General features: G+C 45.7%; 1 protein-coding gene across 4 annotated transcripts; it reads right to left on the bottom strand.

The window, feature by feature from the left end:
* Positions 1 to 250: 250 nt before the first annotated feature.
* Positions 251 to 18362, bottom strand: AKAP10 (A-kinase anchoring protein 10). Of its 4 annotated transcripts, none has more exons than XM_053960912.1 (15): positions 18021 to 18362; positions 14490 to 14537; positions 12216 to 12398; positions 11396 to 11935; positions 9911 to 10009; positions 9395 to 9479; positions 8933 to 9056; positions 7750 to 7886; positions 6701 to 6845; positions 5812 to 5985; positions 4300 to 4409; positions 3874 to 3956; positions 3265 to 3317; positions 2599 to 2694; positions 251 to 1575 (listed from the first exon to the last, which is right to left on the bottom strand). In XM_053960912.1, exons 1-15 carry the CDS (start codon positions 18181 to 18183, stop codon positions 1570 to 1572), a joined length of 2046 nt encoding a protein of 681 aa, XP_053816887.1. In that variant the 5' UTR covers positions 18184 to 18362; the 3' UTR covers positions 251 to 1569. The 4 variants fall into 4 exon arrangements, with proteins under 4 accessions (XP_053816887.1, XP_053816888.1, XP_053816889.1 ...); XM_053960913.1 differs by having other exon boundaries at positions 18162 to 18362; XM_053960914.1 differs by lacking the exon at positions 14490 to 14537 and having other exon boundaries at positions 18162 to 18362.
* Positions 18363 to 20295: the final 1933 nt, after the last annotated feature.

Here is a 20295-nt window from a genome sequence, read left to right as displayed (position 1 = left end):
CTGAGGCAGGAGTGCACTAAAATAGGCAAGAGTTTAGTGTAGTTCAACACTTCAGGACCATCCCCTTCCCCTTTACACCTTTCCCAGCCCAACTTCTGCCATGTCCTGTGATTGAACAACTTATTTACTATTTAAATAAGAATTAATCTTATTCACCACACTGCCATTAACATAATCCATTAAGAAACATGGGCAAAATTACCCCTGAAACTCACATTAAAAAACCCATCCCATGTAACTTCAAACCCCATGAAAACAGAAAATCAACACAAATTTTAATATTTATATATTTTAAATCAAAACACAATTAAATATAGTATGTTTTAAGTACATGAATGCTTGGGTATGAGAGAAATAAGAGGTGGTACATAGTACCAAAAACCTATACACAGCCTTTTTTGCTTTTTCATAACAATACAGTGTGTCTCTATACAATCAAATATTGCAACAGAATAACACTTTCTAGTCAATCAAGATATTCTGAACATTGGAAATGATTTGAGTTCTTCGCATAGTGATTTCTTTGCACAAGTTTGATGAAAAAAGCAATCATTAGAGTTAAAAAAAAAAAAAGACCCAAAATAAAAGTGTTGTATACTAAAAATGCAGCAGTAACATAAGGGTGAGACACTGAGTACTTCTGCTACCCTGCAAAATCGATTTGCTGGGGGGGAAAAAAAAAGAGGTGCTGTGTAACATGGTAAGTGTTGACAGTGTCAGGAAGAAGGCCAGAGGTCATTAAAAACTGTTTTTCTTTGTAAACCAAACATCTGGAATTAGATCCTACGTTGGGTGGAGGACAAGCGATGGAGAATGGCAGCAATTCCTTTTTTCCTTGCTCGTGGGATGGTGAGGGCAGGAAGTGGAGCAGTCTGCAGGGTCCAAGGTGGGAGCAGAGGGGCTGCAGGACCAGCCTTGGATCTGCTCCGTGGTGGAAGCAGGGGAGGTGTGTGTGTGTGTGCAGGTGTAGGAGCTCAACAAGGAGGAGTTCCTGACCCTTCTACACTGCCTTCAAAGTTAATGCAGTTATGAAGTAAAATACATTTATCTTACAGTTGAATACTCATCTATTTCAAGTAACGGAAAATTAAACTCAGAACTTTCCAGGTCATTCACTGCCAATGGATTTGCCCCACAGCCCTTCCAATTCTGTGTTTAAAAATGACAAGCAGTAGAACCAGAAACTACAGCAAAACCTTCCCCTCTGTTGTGGCCTCTGTGTCCCACTGCAGATATTTTGCTTGAAAGTCTTTTTTTTTTTTGAGACAGGGTCAAGTATTTGTGAAATCAATCACAGTTTCTCAGTGACACATTTGTAAACTGCATCTTCATCTCAGAACCATCATTACTGTGAATGCCACGTACACCAGGGAAAAGTGTTTCTTCACTCTCTACAGTGGAGGTCCAGGATTGCTTCTTTTTCATTCTTCCTTAGAAATGAGGGGGGTTCCAGCTGTTGGAGTAACAGTGCTTTGTTTTTATTGGCTGTGTTAAAAGAATCCACCAATAGGGAAAGTTCACTTGTTCTCAAAGTGGAAAACCAGATTTCCTGTCCTGGAGTTTCTAAAATCATAGCTGGAAAAGGGAGAAACAGTTCATTTTACCCTAAAACATGCAAGGTGATTGTTCAATAGAAAGACATTTTATGTTTAAAAACATTGAAGCCAGGTTTGAGGGAGAAAAAAGTCCCAAACCTAATCCAAATGCACTCAACCTTTTGATTACTTGCTTAATTGAATCCAGAGCATCTGCAGTCATTTGAGATTTCTAAATACTGTGCTGAGTGACCTTTTCATCCAGGCAGACTGGAATTTTATCATTTGCAGCCAAGCTATTAAATGAAGTCATTATACAAGTCATTTAAATGTTACTGCTCTATTAGAAAGAAAACACTCCCACAGTGAAACTATGGATCCACCCATCTGGATCAAAAAACTGGGCTTTGGCACATGTTTACTTTCACTAACTGAACATAATGCAAGTTCATTTTTAGAAACTCACATGCCTGAAAGTCATAAGTACCAGACATTAACCTGGTAACCTGCTGTCACCAATATTTCACAAAATCCAACTACCCTCTCAGAACTGGGGCTTTTTAGACAGAGAACACGTGGGCTGTAGAACAACACAGCCACTAAGCAACAATACACAAACCTGTGGACAGGGTTACTGTGTCTTTTTAAAGTCTGGAGACAGAATTGTGTAAATGAGACAAATTCACAGCTGTTGAATTTTACTGAACTTCAAGCAGAAATACCACTCCTGACTAAGAGCACACAGCAAGCGTGAGCTCAAGTCAGGCACTACACTTCATCCTGCAGCACAGATCACCCTTTTAACTAATTAGGCAGTTTGTAGACTCAAACTCAGACAAGTTTAATGCTTGCACAGGAGAACCACCACAGACATCTGTTAAGGAATTCTTACATCACACGTAGGCCGAAACACTTCCAACCTTTGTTTCTTCCTCTCATGCTGTGCTGGTTTGAACATTTACCAGCGTGGGTTTCAGCCATGGGAGGAAGGCAAGTGAGAGCTCTGCTCCTCCTACAGCCTGGCTGGAGCCAGATGAAGACAGCAGCCTTTCCACCCCCCTACCTTGGTGACCTTCTCCAAAGGCTGCTCACACTGCGCCTGCTGCATGACATCGTTGACAATCATCTTTGCTATCCTCCAAGCCATCTCTTCTTGAGCCTGAAAAACACAGCCCAAAACACAGATAGCTTCAGGTTCTTAAAAGACAAACACTGTGCTCTCAGCACATACTTGGAGTCAGGGTAACCTTCACAACTCCATAACCTGTATAAACATATCCTCCCTCCATGGAAATGCACCAGTGTTATTTTCAATTATTGTACTTAAGGCTTGATGCAATTCCCAAGAGAGTTAGTGGAGATTTTAGATTTATCTCTTGGGGATTTGTCCAAGCCCCTCAGAGGAGGAAAAAATGCAGCCTGGAATCCATGTGCAGTGGTCACTTCAACATAAAAATCAAATAGCACTTCCACCCCTACTTATAGCTATATAAATCCACAATAAGAAAAACCCTGACTGCAAGTACACACTTAATTAGTTCAACCAGCAAGCACTGGCAAAGAGCAAACTAGTTTCACACATACATGCAATCAAATTATATTTAGCACACACTCTCCCTGTTCTTGGTGCAGCAAAAAGATACTCAGAGATAACAGCCAGGATTAAGAACATCAATACTTTATTTCTCTGAAGTGTAAAGTCACAAGAAGAACATGAAAGAGGACACACCTCATCTGTATTTCCTTGAACCCATTTCTTCATTGCTTGTGAAAACATGGACCCTGGTTGAGATAAAAACAGCAAGCAAGGTATGTCAGCAAGGTGAGGTACAAATCTGATTCCTGTCACCCTTCTGCAGGGTTTGCTCTGCTGGCATTCAGGGCATGGAGGAGAGGCAGGAAAGACAAGGGACTGCCTGCAGCCATTTGGACACTGAGCCTTTCCCAGAGCTGAAAAGCAGCACCAGCAGCAGGTCCCAGCCTGGGTGGGAAGCATGTGGAGAGCTGCAGTTCTTTCTCATCTCAAGACCAAAGCTTGGAAGGTTTGATCACCAGCTCAGCTGCTGACGCTTCCATCCCTGCCAGGTTCCATCGACAGCTCCAACTCCCACCGGCTGCTCATGCTCCCCGGAGTCCAGCTGGACCAGAAAAGCAGAATTTGGGTAGGAAACCAGGCCAGAGATGGGTTTTGCCTCAGTACAGGCCAATCCCCACAGCATCTCTATTTGGCTTAAAACAGATCTGGAAAGAGTCAAACACTTTGCCTATCTTAACTCCAGCAGGGAAGAGAGCAGCTCTGCAGATGTTTACAGAAATGGAGATAAAGAGCAAAGCAAACCTTTTGATTTTTTGACATCAGGCTCTGGTTCAGATTCTCTGATGAACTGCCCCAGGTCACTGACTCTTCCAAACGTCATCTTCCTGAGGAGAGGAGTGAAGAACCACGTGGGTGATCAAAAGAACTTTGGCATTATGGAAAGCTGTATTTGGCTATATACTTGGCTACATTTTGGAATCAAAGAGGAACAATAACTAAGAGGAAGAGAAAAACCAATTAGAAATATTTTCCTGGCTGCCATTTTGGTCAAAGAAACATTCAGTGGGTGTTAAATCACACTACTGAAATAAAGTTACTGCCAAATATTAAGACATGGACTAAGATCTTGCATTTAGGCCTACTCTCCATGCAGGAGGACACAGCAAAAATGAAAGAGAGGTGAAACATGTAACCAGAAAGGAAACAATACACTGAAATGAACCTTACCCTGCATATGTTCGTTGATACAAAGATTCTGGATCCAGACTTGCAGCATCTACAATTATTGCTTCATCAAAATTTTTCAGGATTTTAACATTAGCCTTTTTGACATTGGACTACAAATAAAAATTCTAAGTATTAGTGCCCAATGCAGATAACTACCAGCTTCTTAACAAAACTGCAATTTTAGTGCTTTTAACACAGATAAACCTCCATCAAGTCTCTAAGCAGGAGTATAAAGGAATCAGTGTGTCTACACAGCCTTGAATTCTCAACTCATAGGACATTGCTTTTAGCAGAGGATGATAAAATTCTGTGGACAGAGCCAAAGACACAAAGCCCAGGTCAGCACACACTGCTGCCTGAGCTTTATCAGCTCAACAGATCCATGTGTGCTCGCAAATCATTTGTTGTGAGTCTGGAACATCCCTCTCTTGCTCTTGGTAAGCAATTCCCAAACACAGATGCCTCCCCCATGCACAGAGAACAAATTATTTATCTTCTGGCCTGGAGTATTTATATAAGATTATGAAAAAAAAAGCCAAGGAAACATCAGAGCAACAGCAGGGAGGGCACAACACACAGCAATCCATTATCACGGAACAGGAACACCAATGGCAGCTCCTTTCCTGCTGCTCTTTATGCAAAAATATGCAGAGACCCAGAGATCCTCCTATTCAGACAAGCAGGAATACACACCACAGAAAGCAGCACCTCATTTCCTAAATTGCCCAGCCAATTATCAGCAGTTCCTCCTGCTCAGAGGATCAAGCAGCAGGAGGCTTCTAGAACACAGATTTTATTCCCCACTTCGCAGCTAGGGGAGGAATATTCACTCCTTGCAAATTAGGAGGTTTAAAAATAGTACAAGCAGGTGGTAGAGCTTCCAAGTTGCTGGAAAGCCAGGACATGACTAACATTGGTGTGGATACTGGGTTTGAAGCTCAGGGTAGCCCTGCAGAGTTCAATAAAAGCAGCAGTTGCTTGGCTCTTCTGCTCTCAGCTGGGCTGGCAGTTTCCAGGCTGTCCTGGTTACAGGTTAGCCAGAATCTGCTCTGTGTTTGAGCAGATTGATGCTTTCAGCCCTGGAAATGAGTTTACTCTTCAGGACAGAAGATCTGGCACTTTAAAAGAACTGAGCACACAAAGCTAGCATGTTTATATTTAAATTTGATAGCATATTCACAAGTGTCAATTTTCACCTGAAGTTGTAACTATGGTATTGACAAAATAATGTTATTTCTAGTAACAAGGATTCTTAGATATTATGGCATCATGAAAAAGTCCTCAGTAAAGTAGCACCTTAATAAAGACATCACTGCTGTAAAGAAATAACAGCTGCACTTTGGGTACAAAACACAGGCTTTGGGTACAACAAATAGCAGAGACTTCTGACAGAACTGAGCTGCAGGTAGATTAAACACATCCTAACACAACACAGGCTTTAAATGAAAGTGGAATGGTGTTTCCTTACAGGGTAAAAACTTGGATATTGACACAGAAAAGCCAAACTGGTACCTGGGAGGCAGAGCCATCTGTGCTCCCTATGGAATCACTGTCAGGAGAGCTACCAGGGCCATGAATACTCAGTGCAATGTTCCCTCCTGGGAATTCATCTCCTCGTACTGAATGGATGAGGTCATTCAAGTATTTGTAGTAAAGGTTGCTGGACAAGAAACCAGGTAGGAAAACCTGAGAGACAGAAAAAGTCCTCTTTAATTAAGGCTGGTCTGCATAGTTAGAGAAGAGCAAACAAACATCTCAGTCCTTGTGTAGATGGAACACAAGTAAAAGCATCCATGCATGGAATTACTGTGGATTAGCAACTGCATTGCTTTAAGTTTTAATCCTGCTGCAAAATTGAACAAACCCAACTGCCTATTAATGAAATCCCCCAGTAATTGGAACTGAAGTGCAGGGGAGTTTTTTTCCCCCTCTAGAAAATTAATCTTGACAGCCCAACAGGCTTTACAGTTATTCTGTTTCACTGTGCACAATCTTCTGCAGCTCCAGAATCAAATAATTCATTTCTGGTATCTGGGTATCCCAGAGTTACATTATTAACCACAGCACTTGTATTAGACTTGCAAACTCCTACTAAGAGGAAGGAAAATTTTCTAAAGATACAAAATAAGCTGTTGATAGCAATTCACATGGGAGGAAATTCTGTTACTTCCATTAAACTGCAATAATCACCAAAGACAAACATTTCACAGAGCATTAACAGCAGCCAGTGGGTGGTATCTTCAAATCAGGCTGGGGCAAAGAGTCTGGCAGATTTTCCTGAAGCTGTTCTATTATCCAGGTAAACAGGAAGCCAGTAAAGGAACAGGACAATTGGGGCACACTGTGGAACCCCCCCTTCACCCTCACTAAGTGTGAACCCCACTCTGAAGAAGGATCTCACCGTCTCCATGGTTGTCCACGCCTGCCTTAAGGGAGTGGTGAAGCAGTTGGGGAGAGGCCCCCCCTCCCTGCAGATGTTGGATTCAATCTCCAGCCTCACAGAGTCATCAAAGCCCAGAGGGTGCGTGGCCTGCAGGGAGAAGTACCTGGGGCAGGGCAAGGAAACAACACAAACAGGATTTGCAAACCTCTGCAGGTGCTCAGTGCCCACCTGTCCCCCAGACACTGCACACACCTGGTCCCCACTGACTACAGGCGAGACACCCCCCTCCCAGCAGCAGTCAGAGAGCCCTGCCCTGAAACACACATGAAAAACAGAGAATGGGAAACAAGAATGGAGCAGGAAACACCCAGAACTCCAAAGCAGCATCGGCTCTACTGCTCACATCCTTGCAAACTGAGTTTAAGGATGGGGAATGATTGATGAACCTGAGTGAAGCATTTGCTTCCTCCTTGGGTAATAACTCAAGTTGTGGTAGAGCCTCACACTTAAGATTAAGAACAAACATTTCCTGGAAGCAGTTGTGCTGTCTGTCTCCCAGCTGTCTCATTGCTAAAGTGAAGCACAAAGTACAGGAAGAAAGTTCCTCTCCTGAAAGTCTGATATTAAAAAGGATCTGATTGCTTCCTTAAAAAAAGGAAATATTTCACAATACTAAGAACAAGCACTAGCTGGCTTTTGTTGCGTGTGAGATGAGTTTCTACAGCCTACTTCATATGGATAACAGTATCTGAACATTAAGGGTTTTCTGCAGTGCTGTATTTGCTATTAGGCTTAAACTCCTTCCATTTTCAAATGTCAACCAATCAGCTTTGATACTTCCCAACCAAACAAAATCGAGCAATCAAGTCCTGAAAATCCTGAATTATGTTTAAGAATGGAATCCTTGTAAGGATTTCTCCTCAAAAAAAAATTCAGTGCAAACACATCAAAAACCACCTTGATAAAATGCCCCTCAGCAGAACAGCCCAAGAGTACAGAGAAGTTCCTTTTGCACAGCAAACACAAAACCACAAGTACAGAAACAAAGGATTGTTGAACTCCCTCACTTGTCATACAAAATCATGGCATCATTCTGTGCTTCTTGCCCATCATACTGGCCTTCTTTGGCAGCAAGCTGAGACTGGAAGTTATCTGCTGCCAACCAGAACTGCAATACATTAACTGCATCTTCCTTCTCCATGTACTGGAAGGGAAATCAGAAAAAGAGGAGATTAAAGAAGTTTTAGCAAGAAATTTCTATTAATTTTTTTAAACTTCCTTCTTCCCATTTAGAACAAGAAACATAGGCCACATAATAGTGATGCAAAATTGACACCAAGACACTATTTTGAATTTCTGTTTTAGACAGGTTTAGCTTGATTGGAGGGGGAAAAAAGAAGAGGAAAAAAAGAGAACTTCTGACATTTCTTTTCTGTACTTATTTTCACACTTCGTTTCCAAAAAACTATTTGTCTTGTCCTAGGACAGGAAACATCATTTTCATGCTACATTTAGCTTACACTGAGCTCAGCACATTGTCTCAGCTTCCCAAGCTACAGTTTCAAACTACATCAGCTCCTCAGACTGTCAGGACAAGTATGTCAAGAGCTGATTCCTTAAAGGTGCAGGAGCCTGAAACTGAAATCTTTTATTTAACCTATCACATCACTGAAGGTGCCCTCTCCACATAGCACTGGTTATGATTTGTTATCTATAATTCAGGCTTTTACAGTCACTACAATGTGAAGATCAAGATGACAATGTCAAAGCTTCTACAAAGCAAAGAGACTCTGAGAAGCACTCACTAACTGGAGAGGAAATCTCAAATACTCATTCCACAACACAATGGACAGGTCTGAACATTTGAATTAAGTTCTACATGGAGGCAGGAAAAAGTTCAATGCATTTTCTCTCAGAAAAAATACACCTTGGGTTTTTTATTATACTTAGAATTACAGAATTGTTTGGGTGGAATGGGACCTTAAAAATGACCCAGTTCCAACCCCCTGCCATGGGCAGGGGCACCTTCCATGATCCCAGGCTGCTCCAAGCCTCATCCAACCTGGCCTTGGACACTTCCAAGGATCCAGGGGCAGCCACAGCTGCTCTGGGCACCCTGTGCCAGGGCCTCAGCACCCTCCCAGGGAACAATTCCTACCCAATATCCAACCCAAAGCCATCAAGGAATGAACAGATTTTTATCATCTGCTAGAAAGGGATCTAAAAGCAAACCCAAACGTTGCCACTCACCTCAGAGAAGTAGAACAGGGCTGACTCACAGAACAGAATGTCAGCCAGATACACAGTCCCACTGGTCAGCACCTCGATCTGGTATTTACAGAAATGGTGACTCCGCAAGAACTCACTAAAGTGCCTGCACAGAGACAGGGACAATCAGTTATCAGGGACAGCAGCACCCAAGGTACCCTCAGAACCCATCAGCTCTTGCCCAGAACTCTGATACTTTGGTTGGATAAAAGCAAAACAAGCAAAAAACAGGGCAGGTTTGTAAATGGCACAAGAAAGAGATAAAGAACACAACAGTGTGAACAGCCAAGTTCAGCAAGAATGGATTTGGAAGAGGGGATCTGAGCAGTTTCAAATACACAAGACAGCACAGAAAGGTGCTGATATGGTCATGCCTCCATAAACATTTTTAACAGGACCTTTAGGACAAGAGACACAAGAACCCAAACCATGGCATCAACTTACTCTTGTTCCATTGCATTGAACACTATGGACTGTGCTGTTACAAAGCAGTTGGGATCCACTTGGCCATCCTCCCCACAGATCTTTGCTGCAAAGAAAGAGCAGGTTAATTTTAACATGGATTTGGCTGATGGAGCTGAAAGGCACGAGCAAGGACTGGTTAATGAAAAATTGCAGTTCAAGTCCACCAGAATCAGCTGGTTCTGACTGAGCAAAGAGCTTTCAAAGCTGGCCAAATAATAATAACATGGCTAAAGTGTTTGATAGAGACTCATCTGGATCCCCTCCATAACCACCAAGAATTCTCTCCCTAATTTAAACAAAATCTCTGAAAGTTTTTATGAGGATATTCACAGCACTGCTGAAGGTCAGATCCACTGATACTTGTCATCTCCTATCTTTTTAAGGCTGCCTTTAAAATTCATAAAAATTAAGATAAATGCAAATGTGTGATGTATTAGAGACATGTTTATGGGGACAGAGCAGCTCTGAGATGAAGAAGCAGTTATTCATTCTTACCAACTATGTCATTTCTCATTGCTTCTGTAATAGGGATTGGTTTAGCAGCATCTGGAGAAATATATTTGGTAAAAGTACTAACTGCATCCCGTTCTATACCTGCAGGGAAGAAACACAGAATCAAACTTGGAACTCCTTCGTGTGATTGAGTAACAAATGTTTGCTCTTCAGAAAAGCAGCTGTCTAATTCTCAGTGATGTTTCCACTGCAGGATATTCACATTCTGCTCCTGACCAGCTGCAGGGACTGTGTGATCTCCAGTCAGGTCACAACAAACCCAGCATGGACTAAGATGGAACAAAACAACATAGCTCCAAATTTTCCCTACCAGCACACAAGGCAGAACCCACTTCCTCAGCTGCACAACAAAGTCCCAGAAGCAACAGCTTGCAGGCAAGTGAAATTCCCAATTTTTAGCTCTCATCACAGAGAAATCACTTGCATTATATAGGAATTACTAGGAAAAAAACCATCTTAAAATGATATGCCTCAAACAAGTTGTGTTCTTTACACATCATCTTTTGAGACTTGGGACTCTGCTCTGGAAGAGAGAAAAAATTACACTCAAATTCTTTTTAGATTTCTCAATAAGGACCCTGTGTTTTCAAATTCTTTTTAGACATCAGAAAGCAGAGGTGCTTTGGTGACTAAAACATCATTTTCCTTGTTTAAGTGACTTTGAGGCTGAGGTTATGTATTGTGAGGGCACATGATAAATAACTACACGAGAAAGGCAAACAGCAAGAGAAAGGGATGCAACACGAGGAAACAGTTGGGCAAACAAAAGGAACCAACATGAAGAAAGAAGTGTTTCCTTTGTGGCTGCAGACTTGCACAAATGAGGGAGGACTGAGTAGATGCAAAGTAGAGGAACATGTTACTGTGCATGTAGCTCACTACCAAAAGGAAATATTTTAATTTCATCCTTACTTCCAGCAGCCTCTGAAGAGGTGGAATCCAAATGACAACAAATCAGTTACAAGGGGAGGAACTCTATCGAATAAATCCAAGAACAAAAACAGTACATTCCACACATGAATCTCCACAAGTCTCTTGCAACCACTACTTATGTCATTTTATGTAATACAGGATATTTACCTTCCATGACAAGTTAATTATCAATTCCCAGCCCCACCATCCAAACTTTCTGCAATTGTTTTAAGGTGGGATGGGACGGGTGAGGGAAGAACTGGACATAGCAATATTCACTCAATTTCTTATGATTACACATGGAAGAACAGAAGCAACCTAAGCTCATTGAGTACACAATGATTTTGAAGTCTCTTCAGCAGCTTTTTTATTTTTAAACAAGTCAAACAATACATAGCTCAAACTGACCAGCAGCAAGTTAACATCAGTGATACATAAAACTTTCTTCCTTGCAACATCACATCAGGCTTGCTAAGAACCTGGGAACTGAGGCACTCCCTGCACAAAAACGTTCATTTCCCACCTTTTCAAACAAAAGGAACACACAGCACTTACTTTTCATGAGTTTTCCTGACAAGTCCTTTAGTGCAGAGGAGGGGCTGTTTCTATTTGATACTGAAAGCTTGGAAGATTCTTGCTGATCAGCTGGAAGAGAGTGAGTCCCCGTGTCCGGTCTCCCCCGAGCCAGAGCACCGGTGCTGTGGCTGTCCCGCCCCGGCAGCCCCGCGTGGTTCTGGCTGCTGGCAGTTCTGTCGGGCTCGGGCCGGAGCAGCCGCGCGGTGCCAGAGCCCTCCAGCCTCTCCTCCAGCCACCCAGCAGGAGGAGAGGAGGCCAATTCCTGCTGTTTGGAGGGGGACACTGGCTCTGCCAGGGAGCTCTGCTTCACCGTGTTCAGGCTGTGCGCGCGGATGCGGGACCAGGTGGTGGAGTGGAAGCTCTCGGCCTCTAACCAGAATTTCACCAAGTGCTCCATCCTGCGCAGCTCCATGAACTGGATGAAGTAAGGGAGGGCTACACTGTCCTGCAGGACTTGTTCAAGGGTCTTGGAAAGGCTTGATTTGGTCTCTTGAGCCTGGTAGTTCAGACACGATCTGCCTAAAGGAAAAGGTGAAAGGGAGTGAGTCCGTATTGTACCGCAGATGTGGGGCTTGGATACAAAAGTGTCCCGGAATGCAACTGTGAAGAGGCAATTCCAACACAATGACAAAGTAAAGGAATTGTGTTTCCTCTTCAAATCCCTCCCAGGGTAACACAGATGCTACTGTAACAGCAGCCACACTTTAATTACCTATTTGTTTACTTGAAAAGCAAGGGATGGTGAGTGCACCAGGAATACACAGAATAAAAAGAAAAGCTGACATTCTTACAGCCTTACCTAAGTCTCCAAAGTGAGCAGCTTCCATGTGACTTGGCTGCTTCTTGAGGGCAGCTGTGCGGCTGCTGGAGAAGGAGTCCATGTTGGCAGAGATGGCATTGATGGCCACATGGCTTGGTCCTGCAGCCTCCAGCAAGGCATGATTCCTGGTGCTTCTCTGAGGGGAATGTACTGCGACTGGAGCTGGAATCAAGACAGGAATTGTTAAAGCACAAGGACCCCAAGACCTCCTCTAAACATTGCCCAGTGCTAAGCACCCTAAAATACACCAGGGAGTTTGCAAGAGTCAGTCTCATTAAAACCTCTCTGTACCACTGGGTGTCATCTTTGATCAAGGGTCCGATTAAGGACCACAAGTTTTATTTTTGCAAGAATAAAATCACTCCCACCCACCTCCATTTTCCTTATTCAGCAGCAAATCAAGAGATGCCACGTCTAAGTTTACACATGAAATATTCCTGAGTCTTCCTGCTTCCTTGATAAGCACTACTGTAACAACTTTATACTCTGTCAACAGTTTAGTTTAGTTCCAATGCTCCTGCCAATCCATTTCCACACATTTTTGAAAGCTAAAACATGATAAAAAAATCCTGAACTACAAAGCTATCTGTGAGGTTTAATAAGTTATTTCTCAAAAATATTTTTGTTGCTTCTGCTTGGTTGCAAGAGAAAACAAAAGCAATAAGGAAATACCTGTGATGAAACCCAGGTTATAAACTTAACCCCCTCTGGCTATTTTAGGACACAAGTGGCTACTGGAGCTCAGAAAGAATAAGAATAAGATTCCTCACACAAAACTCAGCTAATTGTTAATTGATGACAAAGCTGGAAAAAACCCCAAACATGCACACAGACTACAAAGCTCTCAGGAAGCTGTGTTAGGTGAGGATGTTGTGCAGGGACATCTTACACCTCTGACTCAAAATAAAGTACATCAGATGAGCTGATTATTTCAACACTTCAACAACCAGGGGTGTTTTCCATCAAGGTGTCAGGCAACTTGGGCTTCATGACTTCCATGCTGCATCACTTTATTTGTATTCCCAATTTTATGATAGCAGTTGACAATTTCACACTTAGATGTCACAGATACCTCAGGAGCAATGGAAACATTTAAATTATTGCCAAGTGTTTGTGCAGTTGCAGGATTGGACACCAAGGCACCACTTGCTGCTTCCTACAAAGCCTCTGGGTGTTTCATACCAGCAATAATGGAGAAAATACCTTTTTTTTCAAGGCCAAGGGATGGCAGCAGTGGGAAAATTTGGTGGAGATCACTTGTGTAGAGCTAGAGCCACACTCCTCATAATGCTACAGGCTTTTGTGAATTAGATCTCAATTAGATTTAAATTTAATTTTATATTTTGGACATTCGAGAAAAAAATGTTCTGCTCTCTCCAAGGGTCAAACAAAGGTGCTCTCTGCTGCAGCAGCTCACAACATGTAATACTATAAATTTTCAAGTTTATTTTTATTTTCAGGGTCACCACACTGGTAGTTGCACTGAAAGGTGAGGTGTGGCTACGAAAAGGATGCAACTCACTGTTTCCTGCATTTGATTTGAAAGACAGACCACCAAGAAAAAACCTACAATTTTCTCCTGATGTGCAGATAAAAACATTGCCAAGTACAGAAACAAGTTTTGTCTGAGGGTATGAAAGTAACAGATCAGATTCTGGCATTTACCTCATCTCCTTTCAGTACTGCAAGAAAATCTGACAGGATCAGCAAACTTGTTTTCCTACAGTTTATAAATCTCTTCTCCACCAAGACCTTTCCTCCTTTCCTAAGAGATTTAGCAGCAAGATCTTTGCACCCCACAGAGCAGCAGGGAATGGCTCATTCAGGATTTGGATCTTCAGCCTCACAAGGCCCTTCAAAGTTAAATCTGCAGCTTCTTCTGCAATTCAGACACGGTGAAGCTGCACTTTGCAAACTCCAAAGGACACTGCAGCTGAGCAAGAAGCTCCAGGAGCAATTTGCTGTGGATAGGAACAAGCACCACGTGCAAGGTGACCGGAGTGCCTGATCACTTTGAATTAAAGCTCACGCCTGACATAACTTAATAACCTCCTGCACCTACAGATTCAGCAAGAGGAGGAGGAAAGATTAGTTACTATAAATACCCAGAAGCAGAATTAAATTCTGGGGTTGGTTTGGGTTTGATGCACAGGTCAGATCTGTGGTCAGGAGTAAGGAATAATCCTGTTGGGTAAGATGAAAGTGGTGAATGATGGCAGAGACCTGAATTTACAGACAGAAGTTTGAGCTTACTTTTAATTGCTTTCACATCTGTGGTCTTTTCTTGTTCTTTGCCTTTCACTGTAAAATACAAGGGAAAATGTTAATGCTATTTTGGGTCACTAATGGCATTTACCTGAGAATGGACATAGAATTCCCAACATCAGCAAGTATCAGAGGCAGATAGAAAATCTAATTTTCTTAAAACTGATTTCTCATTTAAATTACACATCCAGTAACTGACAGAGGCTTTCAAAGCTTTTCTGTTGACTTACTTTCAAAAGCAAAACCCATCCACTAATTAAGTTTCATGAAATACAGTCTGTTACATTTCCATGGAGGAAGATGTTTGCTGTCTATAGATTAAAGCTACATTCAGGGTGACTTTAACAAACAGCATGAACTAGGAAGAGTAGGGAAGATGTGTTTTAAGTGTAGAGCGCTGGCAGGTGCTGTCTGAGAACCAAAAATCACCTAAAACCAACATTTCCCTTGTGTTACAGGAAGAGCAGCACAACACCCAACACTGAGGAGATGTGGGCTGGCTCTGGCTCCATGGAGCTGCTTCCATGCACATCATGGGTACCACAGAAATGCTCTAGAAACTCCCTGCAGACAGTTAATTCACAAATAGTCTTGCTTAATCATCATGAAACCCCGGGTGAGCAACTGATGGGGAGATAACAGTGTCAAAAGTTATGATGGAAAAGCACTTTGAGGATTTATTTTTAAAAAAAAATACTATTTTTTAAAGGAAGCTCCTAAAGGAAGTGAAGGAGGAGATCTGTTCAAAACAAAATAAAGAAGCCCAAGCAGCACATAAACAGGACGGCAGAGAAACAAATGCAGGGGTGATATTGGAGAACGTGATCTAGCAGGGAGGCTGCTCCAGGCAAGGATTATTACTACAAATAGGTCATCCCTGAACACCGACTGTGGAGCCCTTCCTCAGGTGACCGCAAGGCACAGCCCAGCACAATCCCACATTTACATCACAAAACACATCCAAAAAGCCCACCCCAAGCAGTTCCTATTCCGACCTAAGGATGTTAAATATTTTAAAGGAGAGCTCCGGCCTCTGGTTACATAATTGCCCTGGCCCGGTGGCTGCAGCACTGCCTGCCGCCCTCCCCTGCGAGCACAAACGCTGCAGGGCTGCAAATCTGCAACTCGGGGTCGAAAATTCCAGCTGCCAGGGAGCACATTGTGTGACAGAGGGGTTTAAGTGTCCATTACAAGAGGAGGATTCTCTCCACGCTGACCTGCAGCCCGATGCAGCAGGAGGGTAAGCAGCCTTTACATAACTGGAGCTGATGGACAGGAGAGAAATCAGGGGGAACCAAGCAACCTCTGTGAACTCTCATCTTTCCCAGATCACTCCAGTATTTCATCAAACCAGTTCCTAGCCATCAGCAGCAATTCCTGGGTTTCACACAACAGCCCTCCATAAGCCTATTTTCAGTTTAAATACCTCTGTTCCTTCTTTCCTCCCTAAATACCTACTTACTACTGGAAATACAAACTCCAGGGTCGTGTCCCAACCCTTTCCACACAGGCTGCTCCTGCCCCCAGCAGCTCTGAGCACGACCAGGTGACATCAGTAACAGGAGGGGACAAAATCAGCTCTGATCCAGGACAAGCCCGAATTTCAGAGAGTGAAGTTTCACTGCATGAATTCACTTTCACTTCCCCCAAAAAGCGGATGCCGTGTGGTGCCTGTGTGAAACCAGAAGGAACCACAGAATGGGGACTGAGGGTGAGATTTCCAGTGGCCAATCCCCTTCCAAAGGGTGCCAAACCAGCACGTGACGTTCTAGAATTTCAATTCCCATCTTGAAATGCTCTGAACAAACTCAAAAAGTGTTCACAGTGTGTCAACAGCACACAAAAAACAACGAGATCCTGCTGAGGCCAGCCAGGCTGTGGGACTGCACGTTATTCCCAAGATATCCCCAGGGATGAGCTGTTCCACTGGCAGCAGTTTCATAACCTGCCCTCGAGCGCCCAGCTCACCTGTTATACTTTGATTTCTCAACCCATTATCCACCCTCAGTCTGCCTGACCTTTATTTTAAGGCTCAAGCTATAAAAACACTTCCCCCTCAGTTTTGATTTTTCTACAGGTCAGTTGCTTTATGATCCTTGCTATGGTTTAATTTAGAAAATTAGTTTTAATTTTTACCCACTGCGATATCCTCTTAAACAACGACAGCTCACCCCAGGAACATTGGTGTTTGTAGGATTTTGGCCTGCACATGGCCAGAGTTATATCCTAAGCCTTAATGTGCTGCTTTCCTCACAGCTTCAGTTCAAATCTTCTCTAAAAGCCACACCTAAAAACGGAGATCACACCGAGCAGTGTTTTATGCACAGCCCAGATGAAAGGTTGCTTTTCTCCTCTCCTTCACAGCGTCTCTCTCAGGCATTTAGTGCTGATTTGCCTCTCTGACCAAAGATCCTTTAATCAAAGGAACACAGATCCTCAATTACACTTCTCAGATAATCAGAGCTTTCATGGCTTTCTCCCTGAGAAAGTTTCCACACAAGCTGACCTTGTCCCTGTGATCCCACGGTCAGGAGGGAACCTCAGCTCCACAATTCCCAATGAAGCAGCAGCAGCTCTTTTTGAAGAGTTTATAACCACTATCAAAGTTTTATTTTGCAGCCCAACATTTGTAAATAAACACCCCAAAAAGGATGATGGCACTTGCAAAGCCCTCAATGGCTTCTAGACCCTTCAGATCTGCTAAGTTTAGACTCATTTCTTGCACAACTGCTGCACTAAGCTCCCCAGAGTGACATTTTAAGTGCTGCTGCTTTGGCTGAGCAAGAGCCAGAGGATGTGAGAGCCAAGAGCATCACCATCACCCCAGGTTCCACGTCCTTGCCTCCCAGGATGTGCATTTTGGGTTCAGAAACACAGAAAGGCTTTAGGACAGCGCTGCATCAGAAGATCAGTGATTGCATTGCTCGAGCTACAGCATCACCAGGAAACAGAACTGTCCCAAGGGGCCCTTCCTAAAAGGTGCCACTTTCAGCAAAAACCACCCAAACCACAGCTGGGCAGCTTGAGAGCGCTGGTCCTGCCTGCAGCACGGGCACAAAGTGCCTTCAAAACGCTGCACTCCCAGAGAACACTTAAACTACTCCCATTCGTGCTGCTGGAGCATTATAAATATTTCAGCAGCCCTGAATTTCCCAGCTGGTGCTCCCTAACACATCTACTGCAGAATAAACTGCCAAGGACTCCTCCGGCTCAGTGCGATGAGGTCCCTTTTTCACTGACATGTTCAGCTCCTGCTGCACATTCTCAGCCCATTCTAATTTTTACAAAGCCGGCTATGTCAGCGTTGTGAAAAACCCATCTGTGAAGGGCTCAGAGGCTCAAAGCCTGCACGAAGCGTGGGAGGCGCCACAGCCCCCTCCCGCCCCGGTCACCGTCCGGAGCCGCGGGCAGCCCGGGGGCCGCGGCCGGCGGTCGCTGCCGCTCACCGGAGAGCCCCGAGCCCCGCCCGGCCCCCCGAGCCCTGCCGGCCCCGCGGGAGGACACGGCGCCGGCACTGACCGTCATTGGCGGGGAGGCCGCTTCTCAGGGCCCGCGCGTCCTCGCGGGGCCCGGTGGCGATGCCCGGAGGGGCAGGGCCAGGGCCCGGCAGCCGCGCAGGGGACGAGCCCGGCGGCCGCCCGCCCGCCGCCGCCCCCCTACCTTTCCGCCTGAAGAAGGACATAGCGCCGGGGAGGGGGCGAGGCGGCCGCCGGGGCGGGGGAAGGCGGGAGGGAGGGAGGCAGCGCGCTGGGTCCTATGAATGAGGCTGCTGCGCCCGCCCGCCGCCGCCGCTCCCTCCGCCTCTTCCTCCCGCGGCGGCGCCCGCGGCCGCCATGTTGTCAACAACGGCCCCGCGCCCGCTTCCGGCAGCGCCGCCCGCGCGGCACGGCGGGATGCGGCCGCACTCAACATGGCCGCCCCGGCCTCACGCCCGCCGGCCAACGGCGCCGCCCCGGGGCCGCCATGTTGGGTGAGGGCAAGGAGCCCGCGGGGCTCCGGGGGACGGAGCGGCCATCTTTGATCGGGGCGGGGGGCGCCGGGCGGCGTGAGGCGCTGGCCGCCATCTTGGCTGAGGGCACGGGTGACCCGGGGACGCTGCGGCAGCTCGGGCGCGGCCCGCGGGCACAGGGACAGAGAGCCCGGGGCCGGGGGACAGAGCCCTGAAGGCAGGGACAGAGCCCTGAAGGCAGGGGACAGCGCCCTCAAAGCAGGGACAGCGCCCTCAAAGCAGGGGACAGCGCCCTCAAAGCAGGGACAGAGCCCTCAAAGCAGAGACAGAGCCCTCAAAGCAGGGGACAGAGCCCTCAAAGCAGGGGACAGCACCCTCAAAGCAGGGACAGCGCCCTCAAAGCAGGGACAGAGCCCTCAAAGCAGAGACAGAGCCCTCAAAGCAGGGACAGAGCCCTCAAAGCAGGGGACAGAGCCCTCAAAGCAGGGGACAGCACCCTCAAAGCAGGGACAGCGCCCTCAAAGCAGGGACAGCGCCCTCAAAGCAGGGACAGAGCCCTCAAAGCAGAGACAGAGCCCTCAAAGCAGGGGACAGCGCCATGAAGGCAGAGACAGAGCCCTCAAAGCAGAGACAGAGCCCTCAAAGCAGGGACAGAGCCCTCAAAGCAGGGACAGAGCCCTCAAAGCAGGGGACAGCGCCCTCAAAGCAGAGACAGAGCCCTCAGAGCAGGGGACAGCGCCCTCAAAGCAGGGACAGCGCCCTCAGAGCAGGGACAGAGCCCTCAAAGCAGGGGACAGCGCCATGAAAGCAGGGACAGCGCCCTCAAAGCAGGGGACAGCGGGCGAGCGCCGTGCAGGGCCGTGAGGGCCGAGGCGCCCTGGAGAGAGACCTCAGGGACGTGTCCCAAAATGTCCCCTTGGGCCGCGGGGGCCGCAGCAGAGGGGCGGACGGACAGACGGACACATGGAGAGCCCCGCCGGGGTGTGAGGGCTCTGCAGCGCCGGTCCCCGTCCTGCAGCCGGGCGGGACACGCGTGGCCGGTGCCGGAATGCGGCGGCTCCTTCGTCCCAGCAGAGCCAGAAATCCCTGCCGGGCCGCTCGCCACCTGCGGGATCGCTGTCCCATAAGTCAGTTCCGTCTGCATCCTGCCACTAAAATCCTCTTAATCATCCTCCCGAGGCAAATCTGCTCCTCCCGCACCTACCAAGGATGTTTGTCACCGTGACACGGCGCTTAGGTTGACATCCAAGGAGATCTCTGCTCTAAAAGCTTTACAAACACTTTGTAAAGACTGTGATTATAAATTCTGGTTTGTGTGTGAGGAAACTGAGGCACAGAGCCAGAGGGCAGCTCTGCCTTCCCCTGTCACCCCTGTGCCATGTAACTGTCCTGCCCTTGCTGCCCGAGCCGTGCCAAAATGATGTAATTAATAATCATTGCGTGAGTTTCTGCACCGTCTTTCATCCAAGCATTCCAAAGCTCTTTACAAACACTCAGTAATTAAGACTCATAAATTGTAAATGGAATTAAAGGTACAAGGGGATCTTCCAGGGCTGGGATGGAGCCGTCTCCTGGGCGGGATGGTGCCGCTGATCAACACCCTGTAGCAATTGCATTTTCTCTTTTGATATTATTTTTGTTAACTGGTGCTCTTTGCTACAGTTTTGTACACATGCCCAGAGGCTGGCTGAAGCATAATGAACTATTCTATATGGTTTCTGCATAATGAATGGAATTATTTAATTGGCTCATAACCTCAGAGACTGCTAATAGACTAAAACATTCAGAAGATGAGCAAATTGGAAAGAATGGGATGACTCAGGGAACACTAAATTAATATTCTGC

This window comes from Vidua chalybeata, chromosome 20 (genome assembly GCF_026979565.1).
Source record: "Vidua chalybeata isolate OUT-0048 chromosome 20, bVidCha1 merged haplotype, whole genome shotgun sequence".
NCBI lineage: Eukaryota > Metazoa > Chordata > Aves > Passeriformes > Viduidae > Vidua > Vidua chalybeata.
Note: the sequence above shows the minus strand (reverse complement) of the source record. Positions and strands in the feature narration are given on the sequence as shown.

Excerpts from the sequence above, each read along its gene's own strand:
- AKAP10 (XM_053960912.1), bottom strand. The coding sequence starts at position 18,183 with ATGTCCTTCTTCAGGCGGAAAGGTAGGGGGGCGGCGGCGGGCGGGCGG. Across the intron at positions 10,010-11,395 it reads GTCAGGAAAACTCATGAAAA|GTATAGAACGGGATGCAGTT; the intron begins GTAAGTGCTGTG and ends TCTTCCCTGCAG. Across the intron at positions 3,318-3,873 it reads TGATGTCAAAAAATCAAAAG|GGTCCATGTTTTCACAAGCA; the intron begins GTTTGCTTTGCT and ends TATCTCAACCAG.